This window comes from Nyctereutes procyonoides, unplaced genomic scaffold, assembly GCF_905146905.1.
Source record: "Nyctereutes procyonoides isolate TBG_1078 unplaced genomic scaffold, NYPRO_anot_genome, whole genome shotgun sequence".
NCBI lineage: Eukaryota > Metazoa > Chordata > Mammalia > Carnivora > Canidae > Nyctereutes > Nyctereutes procyonoides.
This window is the reverse complement of record NW_026575131.1, coordinates 48,910,108-48,928,575: the sequence shown is the minus strand read 5'-3', so window position 1 is coordinate 48,928,575 and position 18,468 is coordinate 48,910,108. Positions and strand designations below refer to the sequence as shown.

The 18,468-nt window shown below is 47.7% G+C and overlaps 1 protein-coding gene across 4 annotated transcripts in view; it reads right to left on the bottom strand.

Moving 5' to 3' along the window:
• The window catches only part of CACNA1A (calcium voltage-gated channel subunit alpha1 A), a 215,369-nt gene extending 201,870 nt beyond the window's left edge, over positions 1-13,499 (bottom strand). For all 4 annotated transcript variants that reach the window (XM_055344578.1, XM_055344577.1, XM_055344576.1 and 1 more), the window contains exon 1: positions 13,207-13,499. In XM_055344578.1, coding sequence (XP_055200553.1) covers positions 13,207-13,499 — 293 coding nt within the window. The remainder of the gene's footprint in view (positions 1-13,206) is intronic.
• Between the last annotated feature and the right edge of the window lie 4,969 nt (positions 13,500-18,468).

Below are 18,468 nucleotides of genomic sequence, written 5' to 3'. Positions count from 1 at the left end.
CTTCCCTGGTGCCAGCTCTTGCCCATGGGCACTCCAGCTTCTCTGAAGCATGAATGTCTTCCCAGACACAACCCGAGCTTTTGCCCCTCTGGGCCTTTGTCCCCTGCTATGCTGACACTCATCTGTGGAGGCTTCCCCACCTGCTAGATGTATGACCTTGGCAAATGACTTTAGCTCTCTGAGCCTCAGTATGCTCATCTGTAAAACAGGGCAAAAGCAACCCCACTGAGCTCTTGGGGCCAGCATAAAGATGAAGTCAGCCAAAGTAGTCCTCACCTAGCCTAAGAGTCATAGGCTTTCCAGAAAGGAGCTACTAACCACTGTCCAAAAGGCACATAGCTTCCCAGGATATTGCACTTCTTTACTGGGGCTCCAGTGAAATCTGGGACATGAAGGAGCACAGCGGGGAAGAAAGGGCCCACCCATCGTGAATGTGGAAAAATGGTCCAGTGCTTCTCATCAAGTTTTGGGGGGATGACAGATCCTTTTTGGTCAGTTAGAAGAGCTGTGGCTGGCATTAAGGCTTGGAGAGCGTGCTCTAAATCACATGGTGGCTACTGCACCCTGAAATAATTCAGCCCCAACAGAGGTACACAAAAACACATACTATCATGTTGACACGACACAGGGGGACGCTAATGCCTGGCCCCCAGAACAATAGTGCAGCCAAACTTATTCAGTACCCACCATGTGCCAAGCACTGTTCTAGGTGCTGCTTGAACCTTAGGACAACCCACCAGGTGGACACTAATGTTACACGCATTTCACAGGTGAGGAAGTAGATGCCCAGGAGGTTAAGCAACTCACTCAGGATGATGTGACTGGAAAGAAGTGCCGAGGTTCGAATCCCAGTAGACTGGTTCTACAGCCCTGCCTCTTAACCACTACACTGGGCTGACTCAGACTCAACACAGAGCCACAGAATGCCTGGAGCATGCCTCCAGAAGATATCTGTGCAGAATATCTCTAGAGAAGACAGAGCAAAGAATGTGGCCAGGAGCATCATGAAGGAAATGCAGATGGCCCACACAGACCTAGAAAACACTCTGCTTCTTAGGTTCCTGAAGATACATGTTGTACCACAAGGGGATGACACTTTTCACTATCTGCCTAGTGGAGATGTACAATCAAGGGCGAGTCAGTTGGGCCATGTAACCAGGGAAGGGAGAACTCTGAGTTTGGAAGGACACAGACTTATTGCTCCTTGCAATCTGACCCCAAAGCCTGACATATGACCCAATGATGCCATTTCTGGGACTCTGTCATAAGGAAACAGTCATATCCTCTCACCTTCCTGCCCTCATCTGCCCCCACTTGCCTGGCACATTGTAGGTGCTCAACAAACATTTATAAATGAATGAATTCACCAGGAATGAATGAATACACTCCTCTCCCCATTGCCATCTCTAAGCTAAGACAGCCCCAGGGTCTGTCTCCTGCTCATGCCCAAGGCCAGCCTTGGGTGTAAGGACTAAGGGAATAGAGAATCACGGTCTACACCAGCAGCACCCACCACACCAGGAGCCCAGAGAAGTGAGACACGATTTAAAAACTGGGCAACAGAAGGAGAAGGAAGGAGAAGGAAAGGCCGCAGCAGCTTTCATTCCAACATTTTCCAACTCCGGCTGAGATTTCCTTCTATATACTCATCTATATTTACATCAACGAATCTGTCGGTAGCAAGCCTGTTGCTGATCGTGTGGGATCTAAAGTTCACAGTAAGCTGGCTTAGACACCCAGTTAGGAAGAGAAACTGTAAATTCAATTTAAGTCACCCAAAAACCCGAAATCCACCCACTCCCCTCCAGGAAATCTGTGACATCTTTTACATCAGGATCTCTCAATCTCAGCTCTACTGACACCTTGGGCTGGGTGATTCTTTACTGGGGGGTGTCCTGTGCATTTTAGGACACTCAGCAGCATCCCAGGCTTCTGCCCACTACATGCCAGTAACACCTTGCCCTCCATGGTCACGACAACCAGAAATGTCTCCAGACATTGCCAAAAGTCCCCTGGGGGGCAAAACCACCCCCAGTCCAAACGCACTGCTTTACATGAAGCCCAGGAAAAGTTCTAAACCAAACAGCGGTTCTCTCCCTGTCCCTCTCCGTCAATTTCCTGAACATTGAGTCACCTGGTCTCAAAATCTATTTTAGAGATTCAAAGAAAGTGCAGGCAATAGTTTCCAGACTTGAGCACTTTATCTAGACCAAAATTTGATTCCGAAAATAATCAGAGCCTTGGACAAAGATGCACAAAGATGTTCACTGCACTGTTGTTTATAAGCAAAACAAACAACTGGAAATGGTTACTTGAAGTAGGATACATCCGCAAAACAGAGTACTGTCAGATATTAACAGCAGTCTTTTCTGGGGTTGCTGCCAACCCATACAGCACCACTGTGTGAATTTAAATAAGACACCCCTTTTTCAAGTTGTTAGGTCCATCTGTCAAAAAGTTGTCATAATATCTTCATTTTTGTAGAACAAGATACTAAGCTTTCATCAGCTGGGAAATTGAAATAATAAATGTACAGCTCCATGATGAGATGAGATACCCTTGTGCAATGTACAGCCTGTGCAATGGTACATAGGAGCTCTGATGCTTTCCAAGGATGTCTAGTGGCATGGAAATGTGTTCACAAAGGCTTATATTCATAAAACGGTACAGAATGAAATACATTAAAATGTCTCCAGAGATTCCCTCTGGATAGGAGAGTATACATATATTTTACATCCTTCTTTGTACTTTAGGTATTCAATAAATGATAGGCCTCTTGGAGGATGCAAGTCTTGCACTGAGACCTAAATAAAGCGGAGTCAGCCACAGGGAGACAGGTGGAGGGAACAGCCAGCACAAACGCCTTCGCCTTCAGATGCAAATGAGCTGGGTGTGGACAAAAATGGCCAGTGGAGCTAAGACAGAGCGGAAGAGGCAGAGAATAGAAGAGATGGGACGCCTGGGTGGCTCAGTGGTTAGGCGTCTACCTTCCACCCAGGATGTGATTCTGGAGTCCCAAGATAGTCTCACATTGGACTCCCTGCATGGAGCCTGCTTCTCCCTCTGCCTATGTCTCTGCCTCTCTGTGTGTGTGTGTCTCTCATGTATAAATAAATAAAATATTAAGAGAGAGAGAGAGAGAGAGAGAGAGAGAGAGAGATGAGACCAAAGAGAAAACCAGGACCAGACCTTGTGGGGCCTTATAGGACTCTGGTGCATCTGGTGATCTCTTGTCAGTGAGTAGGAATAGGGGGTGGGGGTGGGGGGCATTTATCCAACCTGCTCAGAAGAGAGCTGTTCCCCTAGCCTACCACTATTCACTGATGGAACTCCACTTCCAGCCCCAGTGTGGAAATAAACAAAACCAGGTGTTCCCAGAATATTAAATAATCTTTATCAACAACACCATTTATTTTCCTCATCATTACTCAATTAACAAACATTTATGCACAGGAACTATGTGATATGGCACAGGAATTGTTGGGGGTGTGTGAAGAAGGTAAATCATTGTCCCTTACCCTCAAGGAGCCTTCTAATTAAAGAAAGACAAACACACAATCTCACTGATTTTCACAAAAAGCCTGCGAGATTCATTTGATACTGAGACAAGTACAACGAAGGTGGCAAGTAGAGGGACTTGGTCATTAACAACCCATTAAGAACACCAAATATCAGATATCCAACATGGACAACTACCCTGCCAGACACAGCCATATCTTCAACATCCACCCATGCAACCACCCATCTGTCGACCCATCCAGCTTTTTAGCCTTCAATGCAGTGTAGTCATCTGCCCATCTACTCATCCACTCATATATTCACCCATCAGCATCCACCAATCTATTCATCCATCCACCTATAACCCATCCACTTACCCATCCAATCACCCAGCCATCCTACATCATTCATTTTCCTCTCTTCCTCTTTCCCTCCTTCCCTTCCTTTCCTTCATCCCATCCCTCCATCTTTCTGTCAGTCCAACCATCCACAGATCATCATCCATCCATCCATCCATCCATCCACTCATTCCATACTAACTGCATTGGATGACCTCCCTAAAAACCACAAACATCCATCCATGATCCGTAACTTAAAAGCCTGCACCATGGTTAAGAACGGGCCAGGCTATTAAAATTTTTTCATTCTAACACCTCTTCCAAAGATAATTCAAGTCCATAAATGTTTTTGACTATTCCAATTTGTTCAAGACCCCAACTCTCCAAACAGGAATGGGAGCTGTCTGGCTGACCCAGCCCTTAGAATGAGGAGGAGACTGAGAACTAGCTTAGCCAGGGCCTGTCAGATGGCTGGTGTTCCATAAACGCTGATGAATCTCAGCTGATTCTAGCTGAAGCTAGGTTCCCAAGTACACAGGCTAAAATTAACACCTTAAAATCATTCATTCAAAAATTATTTATTCACCACAGCAGCACTGTTCAAAATAGCCAACACATACGTGTGCATGCACGCACACAGGCACACACACACACTCACGCAAAATGGAGACATCCCAAGCGTCCATCACCCAGGAAAATGGATAAATGGTTGTATCATCACACAATGCAATATTAAGCAGAGAAAAAGCAATGACCTACAGCTCCACTCCACAGCAGATGAATCTTAGAGATGTACAGTTGGGTGGGAAAGGCAAATATGAGTTCTAGAAGCCTACAAAGTTCAGAAACCAGGAAAGCTAAATTTATGTCAAGGTGTATGTAAATATGTGACAAAGCCTTTAAGAAAGGAAGAAAGAGAGGAGGGAGGGAGAGAGGGAGACGCACACCATCCAAGAGATAGTGGTTGCCTTTGAAGAGTGCCGTGGGGCCGGAGCAGGAGGAAAAGTGAGGTCTGAGACCACAGGTTACTGACCATGTTTAGTTCAGAGTTTCTTAAGGTCTGCTCCCAGACCAGCAGTAGCAGCACCGCCTGGGAACTTGCTAGAAATCCAAGTTCTCAGGCTCCACCCCAAATCCAGCCACCTGGGTTTAAACAGCCCTCTAGGTGATGCTGACACATGCTCAAGGGTGAGTCCCTCTGCCCTAGAGCAGGTGATGCTGACCCTGGAGGGCCAGGGACCACACTTGGAGGACCACCCTTCTAGTTTGTGACTTAGGTACCCGGTCCACCAGTGTTTCTACATTACTATTACAAGCAATAAGGAAAAACAAGTGGAAGCAGAGATAATACTGAGAGTGTGTTGTGCACCTGGAGCAGGATTAAAGCAACAGGCTGTTAATGGGAAGCCCAAGAAAACACCCCACAGATACATATTCAGCTTTGTTGGTGCTGGGCCGGTGCGGTGGCCACACGAGCCTAGCCCTCACCATTGTGGGGTCTGAAGTCCTTTTCACAGCATTATCATACATGCCACATGGTTTCTATGCATAGTATCTTCTAATCCTCCCAGAATTCCCTGGGTGTAGGGCTGCTCTGGATCCTACATTTTAGGATGAGGAGACTGAGGCTCCACTACTAGGGGCTGGAGCTGAGATGTGCAGCGCGGGTCGCCTATCCTCAAGCCCTGTGGGCTTTGCCTCCACTCTATGTCACCTCCCCTGCCCTGGCTCTTCTCCTCTGCCTCCACTCTTTGGTGCTGTTGCACAGACAGGAACATTCCCATGGACGCCATGACATGCCACAAACATTTCATGGGAGCAAGTGAAAGTCCGGATAGCCTCCTGCTCCTGTTATCATTAATAAAGGCCAATGAGGGAAGAGTGTGGCAGGTTCTAGAAGGTCAGAAACCATGTGACCCGACCCTCCCTTCTGCCAGCAGGTTCTAGGTCTGCATTAGTACTTCCTCTGAGACACAGCTGTCAATTTATTCTTGAAATCAGACTTAGCCCTCCTATAAAATCTACTTGTATAAATATATTTTAGTAATTGGTTTAAAATTATATATACATATAATTTTACAAACAGACCTAAAAGGAGAACAGTACTTCATAGCATGAATATTATTTACTGGCAGGTGGGTGACGAAGTCAAGAGTCCCTCACAGCTCCAGGGAGGGGGCCCTTCCTCTGGAATAGTGCCCTTTGGGGGAGGGACCGCTAATTCCAAATTCCAGGTCCAACCTGAGCCCTGATCATCTTCACAGAAGATCCAAGGATGTTCCCAGTCCAAACAGAAGGTAAAAGCCATCTTTGGCCCAAGAGAGATGACAAAACTTGATCCAGACTTAACTCAGAAATTTTGCTTCAGAGCTGGGATCTCTCTTGCATTAGCTGCCTTAAATAGGAAGCTTTCAAAAGCACAATTCATTCCAGTAAAAAGTCCCAGATTTTCAGAGGGGAAAAGCCACCTATCTTCTCTTTTCCTGCATCCTGGCACCATCTCTTACTCCCCTCCTCTCTCCCTGAGATGCTAAAACCAGGACAGTCCTAAGCAAACTGGGACATCTGGTCGTCCTATCCAGACAAGGACTAATGCCTGGTGGTTTCTGAAACCCAAGTTGCAGAGCCCATTCCCTGTTCCCTCTCCTGGAATGTTCTTTGCCTCCTCTGTTCTCCTAGGAGGTAAGGAACAGTGGAGAAGTGAGAAAGACAGGCCTTGGAGGGATACATTCTAACCCCAAAGCTGAGCAGGGTTCTGCTGTTAAACCCCCATCGGTCACCTGGGGTGACCACAGCAGCTGTCCAAAGGCATGTGGTCTCCATCCTGGCCTGGACTTTTTGCCAGTTCAGAAGGAGATGGGGTGGGAGGGCAAACATGGAAGCTAACTACACACTTTAAATCTCCCTCACCTTGTCACCCACAAAGGGAGGGATCAAGGGAGAAAAAGACAATAAATTTTATCTTAGACTGAAGGGAATAGAAAAATAGGTCAAGTGGGCATGAATTTTTCCCCCTTAAAGCTTCCAGAGAGAACAGAGAATACAGAACATCTGAGGGTTGCTTCAAAGAGTACCACACTCAGATTAACAAATCCGAACTGGCTAGCCACAGAGGGGCCCTTTGCTCCCACTCCTATCCAGAGAAACTGATTTCTAGCCAAAGTTTCCAGAAAAGACCATTAGGGGGGAAAGTATTCTCCAACATTATGGTTCATGTATTTTAGAGCTTCTTCCTGCCAGACACTGCGCTGGGCATTTACCATGTGTGAACCCACTTAACCTCCCCAAGGGTCCTCAGAGGGAGTTGCTATCAGAAGTGGTATCCTCATCATGCAATATGAGAAAACTGAGGCTCTGATGTTCAAAATAGCCTGGCCAACCCAGAGCACAGAATATTTTCCATCTCCTCTGTCATATTTCATGGCACCACACTGATCCTTCCCAAAGAGCTGAGTTAGCATTCTCCAAAATGTATTAACTATGGGGCTTTGGGGCTTTGATGATCTCTGGACTGAATCCACCCTCCTGGTGGTACCTTCCATTGTTGAGGGAGTGCATATGTGTGCTTGCTGCTGGGGGCCAGTGGGGAAGCGGTGGTGTACAAGCCCCAAGCACCCAACAGACATCCCCCCAAGGCCCTGAAAGAAGACTTCACTCTCAAGGGTCCCCTGCTCCCCAACTTCTCAAGCACTGTAACCTCAGGGACCTTCTTTGATCTTAGAACCTTAGGCACACATAACCTTCCTGTCCCCCCATTCCCTCAGTGCACCTAAAACCCATTGAAAACCTAAAATGTTGGTATAAGGGCAAAGCTGATCTATATGATGAGCAAATGGGTGATGAGAGGCATTTTCACTCACTGGACAAACATTTATGGGGTACTTACTTTATGCCAGGTGTGGTAGGGTTGCAGTGGGGAACAGGATGACAGGCATGAGTGTCACAGCCTCAGAGCTTGACTTTTTACTGTGAATGGCAGAACCAAGTTGCCCCAAGCAAGAGAGCCCTCTTCCCCACACCTTCCTCGCTCTTTCCCATCTCTCTGACTAGAAGTTCATGCTACCATTTCCAGCAATGTCTACACACACCCACAGTCCTTTACCTAAACCCAAGAAGCCAGACGTACTTTGGAGTTTAGAATTTGGGGCTTTTAAAGGGATAACGAGGATGGGAACGAACGTAAAATGGGCACAGCCACTTTGAAAAAATGGTTTGGCGGTCTCTTATACTTACCGTGCACCCCAGCAATCTGACCCCTGGGTATTTATTTACCCAGAAAGAGAAATGGAATGTACTTTCCCAATGTTCCCACTAAAACCCGTCTACCAATGTTTATAGTGGCTCTAGTCACAATCGCCCAACCTGGACACATCCCAAATGTCTTTCAGTTGGAAAATGGGTGAACAGTCTGGTCTAGCCATCCCATGGAATACTACTCAGCACTAAAAAGAAATGAACTACTCATACACACAACAACATGCATGGATCTCAAATGGCTGCAGAAAAGAAGCAAGGCTCCAAAAGCTATGCACAGTATGATTCTATTTATATGCCCTCCTGGAAAAGGCAACAACATAAGGATGGAGAACAGATCAGTGCTTGCAAGGGTCTTGGGGTAGTGCTGACTCAGAAAGAATTACAGGATATCCTGGGATGATGAAACTGTTCAGTCTTTTTTTTTTTTCTTTTCAAGGTTGTACTTTTAAGTAATTTCTCCACCCAACATGCGGCTTGAATCCACAACCCCAAAATCAAGTCGCACACTCCACTGACTAAGCCAGCCAGGTGCCCTGAAACCATCCCATATCTTTATTTTGGTGGTAACTATACGACCGCATGCGTCTGTCAAAACTCACAGTACTGTACGTAAAAAGGGTGAATTTTGCTCTCAGTAATTTATACCTCAATAAACCTGATCTCGGAGAAAAAGAAGAAAAAGGTAACAGGATGCATCTATAATATGACCTGGTTACTCCCAGTAGAACCCACAGACCAACAGCACAGACAATCCCTAAAACCCTGCTGGAAAAGCAAAACCCCAGACCCCACCTTAAACCTGCTGGGCCAGAGTCACCATTTTAACAAGACAATCCTCACATACATGAAAATTTTGGAGACACTGTAAGGCATACATAACACTCCCAGTGGGGAGCTGGAGCAGCGCCCCATATCAAGCATATGAAACATCTCTGCATCAAAACACACCAAAATGCACACCAAGTGGAATACATTAAGATTGTATGTAAAGACTACAAACTCAGGTCAGTTCAAGTTAGGTTTTTACCCCTATATGGTCTGATCTTTTGGTTTTCAGAGCATTTGGGGTTTGAGGATTACAGAGGAGGGATTGTACTGGGGGGGGGGGGAATCCCAGTGGAAAAGCTATGCTAATTTTTACTTCCCAGAACTTTGCTCTTCTAGAAGTACCAGCCATGCTGGTCTAGCAGAAGTTTCACAGGGGTCATACTGTCTTGCGTTCGATAGTATTATCTTCTAGCACTTTCTATTTTCCAGGACGAGCGGAGTCTGATAATATGCTCCAACTTCTCCCAGGGATCCCTCTGTTTCCCATACAGAACATCCCTCTTTAAAAAAAAAAAAACTGGGGAACATCAATCGGCCAACGTCCATAGGTTACCTGATGTGATGGGACTCGGCTTCTCGTTGAGACTGCCGAAAACACGAGCGAAAAGCTGGAATCCTTCGTGCAATTCAGGAGACCCAGTGTGATAGCACACAGACCTGGGCCCATGGCTCTTGCAACGGCCCAAATTCTCACATTGTGCTCAGTGGGAGATCTGCTGGCATCAGCAGGACTGGGGGAAGATGACATTCACATTGGCGTTTGGTAGCACATCAGAAGGAGTGAGTGGCATTAAGTGGGGGCTCTGGTAAGGTTGACAGATGCGCCTCATTGAGCCGACAGATTTGAGTTCCTTAGAAGCCAGCACCAGAACCCATCATGGCCATCCTGAAATCAGACTTCCGATCAAGAAAAACATGGAACCAAGGTGTGTGGTCAAGACAGCCTGCTGGCCAGCATGCTCCAAGAGAAAAAAAAAAGGCAGCAATGTAAATCTGAACATCAAAGTCTTCCATTTGGGTTTTCTTGCTTAAGAAGAAAAAAGCTAAAATGAATGAGAATACCTAATTCTCACTGCCGGCTTCAAGCTTGGAGCCGTGAGAGTAGGGTGCAAAAGGGTAAGGCATCGAAGTGGCAAACTGCCCGAGGGCAAAGAGACTGGAAGACTTCACCCTCCAGCTGCCTGCCATGCTGAAATTTGCATTTGGAAGTAGCACTCTTAGGTCCTATGAGCAGACAGCCAAGTTCACGGAACATGCGCTCACTCCTCCTCCACGAGACAGTGAAGAAGGTACATTCCATATTCAGCTGCAAACTTAGTGGATCCCGTTTCCAAATACATGCCCTGCTAGACATGCTTCAAAGAATGGCAGGGGCAGCCCCATTCCTAGGTAGAGACCCAAGAGAAATGTAAAACAAACAAACAAAGTTCAACAAAAGACACATACAAGAATGTTCCTAACAATCCAATCTGCAGACTACCCAAATGGCCCTCACAAGTAATCGTGGTAGAGTCACGCCGTAAAATGCCACACAGCAGTGAGAAGGAACAACCTACAACCACTTGCAGCAAACGGATGAATCTCACAGGCATAGTGTTGAGCAAAAGAAACCCAACACAAAGGAACACAGCCTGTGACTCCATTTATAGGAAGTCCAAATGGAGGAAGATGAACCTGTGGGCTTAGAAATCTGGGTAGTAGTTAACTCAGTGGTGTGAGTGAGACGGAGGAGGTCTGAGGGAGGAGGGAAGCTTCTGGGGAGCTGGTCACATCCTCCTTCTGGTCCTGGTCCTGGCTGCAATGGTTGTGGTCACTTTGTGAACACATGTTAAGCTGGACTTGACTTGCATACTTTTGTATACACATATTGGACTTCATTCTAACAGTTCAAGATAAGTACTTAAAGAGATTTTTTTTTTAATGGCAGAAGTGTTTCAATACAGAAGCCAACACCTGCCTTGGTACCCTGGCTCATCGGCACTTCCAGAGTCTATCTCTTTGCACTGGCCCTGAGTTCCTTATCTGACACCCTCCTACCCCAGTTCTCTGTATCCTCTCATCTACCCGCACCCCGAAAAAGCTCAGACCTGGATTACCCTGCTTGGTGACAGATTGGGAAGGATGAAGAGCTTTCCCTTCCACAGTGGGGCTTTGTAATGTGTTTGCTGCCTTGGGCCAAAAAGAGAATAAAAACTGTCTGCAGAGAACAAAATGCACAGACTCATCACAAAGCAAGAAAGCCAAAGAAAACCTAAAGTACCAACGGAACGCTCCCAGTTCACCTGCATCCCTCCCCAGAGATTCTTCCTTCTGAGGGGTCGCAGGCAATCCCCTCCCTCTCCAACAGCCCTCTGATCTGCAGGATTCAATCTGGACAGGGTGAGCTGAGGACACAACATTAGGACTCCCACCTCCTTCCTTTCCTCTTAGAAGACTCCAAATCCAGGCTCCAGAAGGCGATCTAAAGCCATTTTCAACATGGAAACCTGTCAGCCCAGTAACTCCCTCCTGGACACCCCCCTAGAGTTATCAGAGCATGCACGCATTGACACCCTGTCACCCTCCACCGGGGGCGGAGGGTGGGGAGGCAGGCAGAGTGATCACAGAGACCCCTGAGCATTTCAGCCAGTCTGCACGAGGTTGGAACTTTGGGAGTCAAAGAACCGGGCTCCTGGTTCATGCACCAATCAAGATGACATCGTGCTCAGGGATGTGCCCTTCTAGAAAGACCCCTAAGAAGCTGAACCTCCTAATTTTCACGACCCTCAAAGTAGACTGTTCACACACTCCAAAACCTCAGAGCCCTCTTAGAATTTCAGCACCCAGAAGCCAAAAGCTTGCTCAATTTTGGGTTCCCCTAAAAATGAATCCACCAGCCACAGAGCTCCTCAAATAAGCAACCCAAGGACCACCTGGGGGCCAGCCCTGTTGAGTATATAACAGTGGAAAACAAACACAAAGGACTGGGGGCTCATCGTTGAGCCCCAGGGGCCCATCCAGTCCCATTCGCTTGTACACGTTGGGCAGCCACTTGGAAACAAGCCAAGGAGCAGCACATTTGGGCATGGCATAGTGGCCAGTCAGCCTGGGGAGAAGGGTACGTCCCCCCACTTGGAATCTGGGTCATGCTTAGATAACTGCTAGAAAGCCCGACTAATTACCCATCCTTGCCTGCCTACATTTCAACAGATGTTAAGCCCTCCTCAAGGTTTATTTCAAGCAGGCACAGATTTAAAGAAACACAGGGGGATCTGCATTTTGATAGCATCTCAGTAGAGGAAAATGTGGTCTTCACCTTCTTCCTCTGGATCTTATTTAAAAAAAAAAAAAAAGGCATTTACCTGCCCGGAGGTGTCCACATGGAGGCTTGATTCTCCTGGTGTCCCCTCCCGGTTCCCTAGGGTGGGAAAAGCCGAATCCAACCCAAGGCCTGACACCGTACCCTAGGAAGGACCTGCCACCTCATTTCCTCTTGCCCTGTCTTTTTTATTGAAATAGTCCAACTGGGTCTTCCTGGTTAGGGCCTCAGATGGGGCAAATGGGATGTTTTCTACACTCCAAATGATGATGAGGGCCCTGATCAGTGGTTGAAGGAAATGGGACCGGCAGACATAGGGGAGAATTGCCCCCCAACCCACCATGGCCTTCCCCAGATGGGGGCCAGTGGCCCACCCTGGGATATTAGCTCCACCAGTGCTGGTCCCTCCTGGTGAAGGCCACAAGTTCTTCCACTCGCTCCTGGGCCTGGGAACCCCTAAGCACCCTGCCCTAAGTGAGCAGCCCCCTCTTCGGGAGGAGGCAGGGGTGAAGAAGCCAGTGAGTGGGGTTCGGGCTCCAGCTTTGGAGGCTCCGGTGGATTCCAGAGAGGGCTACCTAAGGAAACCCAGCCGAAGCCCCCACGCTCTCCAGCCCTGGGCAGAGAGCCCAGGCCCCGAGCCGGCTCCGTGCTCATGTGGGAAAACTCTGACCCATCCAGAACTGGCTCTGAAGCTCCCACCCAGGCCCCTGTCACGACCCCAGGGCCCAGCCCTCATCCTGAAATCGGTCCTTAGGAGGAATCCACTCTCCAGGCTCCCCCACCCCAAGCCTCCACGGTAGCTCAACCCAGCTCGGGGTGGAGAGATTCTCCACACTCCTCCCCGGTGCCCCCTCTCCCAGCCCCTGGAAGACCCCCCCACCTCCCATCAACCCCCGGGTCTCTCTCCCAGCCTGGAAGAGGGGAAGCGGAGGGAGGAGGGGGAGGCGCAGCTGCCGGGGTTCGCTGCCGGGCTCGGGCAAAGGATATGGCCATTCGGTGATCTTTTTGGCGTATTTTCTCACCACGTTGTCCTCGCTGAAGAGGAATAGAGACCGGTTGACCGTGAGGCAGTTCTGTCGGACGGGTATGGGGTTGTAGAGGGCCATGGTCCGCGCTCTCTGCGCCATTGACTGCTTGTACATCCTTTGCGCCCCGGGCTGCCCGCCCTGCCGGCTGCCCCCGGCTCCTCGCCCGCCTCCGGCGCCCACGACCACCCCGGCGGCTGCCCCGGAGCCTCCTCCCCCGTAGCGGGCCGGCATCTCGTCTCCGAAGCGGGCCATTCTGCAAAGAGCAAAGGGCTCCGGGTTACGCTGCGGCGAACGATGCGGAAGACGCCGCCGCCGCCGCCGCTGCCGCTGCCGATGCTGCCGGGGCTGTGAAGACGGCGGCTGGAGCTGCGACTGCGGAGACGCTCCACGGCCCAGCCCATCGGGCGGCGGCGGCTCGGCGCCTCGGGTCGGGGGCTCACAAGGCGGCTGCCCGGCCCCAGCCGGGGATAGCGGCTCGGGACATCTTCCTGGCTGACCCCGGAGAAGGAGGGGCGGAGGAGGGTGCGGGGGCGGGGCGCGGGGGCCGGGGAGGGGGAGGGGAGAGGGAAGCGAGGCAAAAAATAACCGAGGAAGGAATCCAGGCAATCCCCAGTCCACCCACTCCGGAAAAAAAAAAAAAAAAAAAAAAAAAAAAGACAGTTAAAAAAAAAAAAAAAACAACGCACACCCCCTTTAAGACGCGAACGGTTTGCAAAGGACGCCCCCCCGGGACGCAGTGGAAGCTTCAAATTCCTCCGAGGTCCGGGTCAGGCTGGCATCTTGCAAAAGGAGTGCGCTCGGCCCATTAGAATAAAAATCTTATTGAAAAAATAAAAATCAGAAAACCAGGTCTTTGCGGGGGGGGGAGGGGAGCGCAGCCCCCCAAAATTAAAAAGAAAATCCCCCTTTCTGTTTTGCTTGAGTTCCTAGACCTTAAAAATGCTGAAAGATCTGTAGCCAAAAAAATAAAAAAAATAAAATGAAAAGAAAGAATATTAACGGGCAAGGAAAGAAGGGGAGGGGAGGGAAACGCTCCGGAGGGCTCTTAAGGAGTCTTGAAGCCGCAGGGTCCGGGTGATTTTTTTTTTTTCTTCCTGAATCACCAGCGGCTGCCTCTTCTGCTCACGAAGGAGTGTGAGTGTGCGTGTGCGCGCAGCCTTTTGCTCAACCGTGCCTCATCTTGGGGTTAAATTGCAGCAATGAAATCCTGAAAATTCCCAACAGGGGAAAAAGAGAGAGAGGGAGAGAGAGGTATGCGCCGTTCGCTTAGCCACTCAGTAGCTGCTCCCGGATGCTGCAATGCCTAGCGTTCCCCCCACCCCCCCAATGCTGCCTCCTCCTCCTCCTCCTCCTCCTCCTCCTCCTCCTCCTCCTCCTCTAGGTTTTGCTAAAATAAGACCGGTGTGGAGGGGTGGGGGAAGAGGAAGGGAGAGGGAATATGGGCTCAAAGGTCTAAACCACTGGCCAGCGAAGCTCCAAAGAGGAGCGATTGATGAGTTTAACGGGAGAAAGACCCACCCAGACTGTCGACACATGATGGCCCGCGACCAATCGCGGAGGCGAGAGGGGACCCGGCTCAGCGGAGTTTGTGGGGGAGAAGAGGGGAGAGCCGGATGGTCGGGAGGCTGGGGGGGGGGGGGGAGTTGGGACGACAGATGCCTCCTCCCCTGGGAGGAAACCTTGTTTTCCAACGGGTTCCATTTAGGTTGCAGACAACCGGACGGACGCTCTAGGCATCTTGCAAGGAAAACGTTGGGAGGAAAAAACTTAATGATAAAAATAAAAAAAAAAGAAGGGGATTTGTGTCCAGAGGTGCAATTAGTCAGTCCCTAAACGAATCTGGTCCGTTTAGGAAGAGACAAATTTTGGAGAACGACTTGGGGGCACTTGTGTCAAAGTTTCAAGTCACAGAGGCCCCGCAAGCTGGGATAAAAGGCTCAGCTCCTCTTTGAAAAAACTCCAGAGGTGGCAAATCTTTAACTGCCAGCGGCAGATAACTAAACCAGGTGCTAGTCGGCTGGATAGGGCTGCTGGGCGGTATATTCGGCATGGTGTTCACTTCCCTCCAGAACCACTGCAGTTTATTTCCCATTCCTCTTTCTATATTGTGAAGTTGAATAAACACACAGAAAAATGCCTAAAGCATAAATGTACAGTTGAAGACAATTGCTGGGAAACAGTTGTTAGTGAAACTAACACTCAGGTCCAGGGTGGCAAATGGGACATTACCTGCTTCCCAGAAACACACACACCCATCTTCCCCCAGCAATAATCACTATTCTGACTTTATAGTATCAATAACCTCGCGTTTCTTTATACTTTCGCTACCTTATTGTGCATTCCTACACAATACAGCTCTACTTGGCATCTTTTTATATTCTTATAAAAATGGAATCATACAGTATATATCCTGTGATGTCTGGCTTCTCTGGTCCAACATCATGTCTTTTAAGAGTCATCTGTTGTCACGTGTAACTGTGATTGATTCACTTTCACTGCTACATAGTATTCCATTGAAAGAGTATGCCACAATTTGTTTATCCATTATCCCCTTGATGGGACATTTGGATTGTTTCCACTTGGGGCTTTAAACATTCCTGCCTCAAATACTCTGTAAGCATGCATTCTGTAGGAATGGCCCTAGGAATGCAATTTTTGGGTTCCAGGGTATTCCTATCTTCAGGTTTATGAGATGGCACCAAATTGTCTTCCAAAGTTGATGTACCAAGAAACCACTGAGTGTTTAGAAAGCCATGTATAGACTTGGAAGGCGGGGGTGAGGGTAGGATGAAGATGGCAATTTTTTTTTTAAGCCTTAGCTAGTTGAATCTGAGTTGATCTCCCCCCTTCCAACAGAATTTGAGTTCTTTGGAACATTCTAGAAAAGATACATCTTTATATAAATTCCCCATTCTGTGCCTATGAGTCAGCCTTTACAGGTTGCTTACAGCACTTTCAAGATTTCTTAACTTGTCAGGGTATGGACAAAATGATTAAGCCAAGAGCAACTAGAGTTGCAAGGAGATGGGGCATATAGGATTCATGACAAATATTAATGATTTTTGTACTTGTTTCATATCTCAAAGGTGATAGCCAATGTAAAACAAGTAATCCCACATGTGTGGATGCAAATAACCAGACATGTAAGAAAATTGTGTCATGCAAGGCAAACTTATAATAACTTGTTTTTATGGACTTGCCTGAGAAGACAGTTGAGTTACATAGCATACATGTTACCTATACAGGTTTCTTCCCCCCCCACCCCCATACAGGTTTCTAAAGACCCCAGAGTTTTTCAGGAAAGGTGATCTCTCATTGATAAAGCCCTCATCAGGGTAAACGTTCTATGAAGTCTTCACAGAAGCCCCATTTTATAGATGAAAGCACTGAAGCTGAGAGAGGTTTAAAAACTTGCCCAAGTTACTGACATTAATCTGAAACTACGTCTGACTTGTACTCTGTTAGGCGGAGTGTAATCTGGTACAACCACTTTGGAAAACTGACCATTTCTACCAATACTGAACATCTGAATATCCCATGGTCCAGCATTGGCGCTCTTGGGTATATACCCAGGAGGAATGAGGACATATGTCCACTGGAAGACACACCCTAGAACATGAGTAGCAGCACATTCATACTAGCTAAAAACTGGGGACTTCTCAAATGTCTATCAACAACAAAATGGATAAATGTGCTGTCGAACATTCATACATGTAGCAGCAAGAATGGATGGATCCCCAGCTACACACTAATGCATGGGCCAATCTCATAATCATAATGCTGAGCCAAAAAAAGCCAGACATAGGGCAGCCTGGGTGGCTCAGCGATTTAGCACTGCCTTTGGCCCAGGACGTGATCCTGGGGTCCTGGGATCGAGTCCCACATCGGGCTCCCTGCATGGAGTCTGCTTCTCCCTCTGCCTGTGTCTCTGCCTCTCCCTCTCTCTCTGTGTCTCTCATGAATAAATGGGTAAAAGCTTTTAAAAAAAAGTGAAACACATAGTAGAACATAGTGTATAATTCCTATTATGTATTGTTCATACATGGGTAAGCAAAAAGATATCTGCACCCTTATGTTCATTGCAGGATTATTTACAATAGCCAAGATATGGAAGCAACCAAGTGTCCATTAATAGATGAATGGATAAAGAAGAGGTAATATATGTATATATATTTATACACACAGTGTACACACACACACATACACACACACAATGGAATTATACATCAATGACTTACGCAGTTTTCTGTGTGCACTATACTTCAAAAGAAAATGTTCATAATGCTTCCGAATGTAGATCCCAAGTGGCACTGAATGTAGATCCCAAGTAGCACCACTTGTCATGGAGACCTGTAATTCTCATTGTGTACTTTGACTCTAAAGTCCCTATAACAAACATTGGTCTTTTTTTTTCTTTTTCTTTTCTTTCTCTTTTTTTACTAGAAGACAAAGAACAGTCCTCCAGAATGCTCTAACCCATGCCTCAACAGCAGACAAGCTGGCTGCATATCAGAACCACCTGCAAAGTGTTATAAAATCCAGACTCCTGGGCCCTCCCTTCTACTCAGATTCTCATTCAGCAAGTCCTTGGGGGTATAGCCAGGTTTAGCAATCACTACTCCAGAAGGGGCAAACTTACTATCCCTATCTTGGCATTCTCTAGAATTATCATTTTCCACCAGAAATGCCAACAATTGGCATTTCTGGTGGAAAAATTCTTGTTGTTCAGGGCTGTCCTGTGCTCAGGGCTGGGCTGTTTAATAGGCCTGGCACATGCCCACTAAGTGTCAGTGGTACCCCCAATCTTGTGACAAGCAAAGATATCCACACATGTCTGAGTATACCTCTTCATCCCCCAAATCCTCCAACCCCCTCAATTGCTCAATCACCCTTTTCTGGAAAGAACTCAACTCAGGCACCCTACAGTATGACAGGGCTCCAAATCCTTATAGATTCCCTTTACAGAGAACAAAAAATTTCACTTAGCCAAAGGAATACATCTCTAATGGAATGGAGACTTACTATCTACATCTCTAACAGACTAGAAGCTTACTATTACCTAGCAAATGGGGATAGGTGGGCAAGAAATCTTCATAGGCCCCTCAGATAACTGCAGTAGATAGTACCTTGCTCCTCATTAATCCAAATTACTGATGTTGACCAGGTTGTATGATATAGTATCTCATTAGCATCATAGACAGAAGCAGTTTAACAGCAGGCC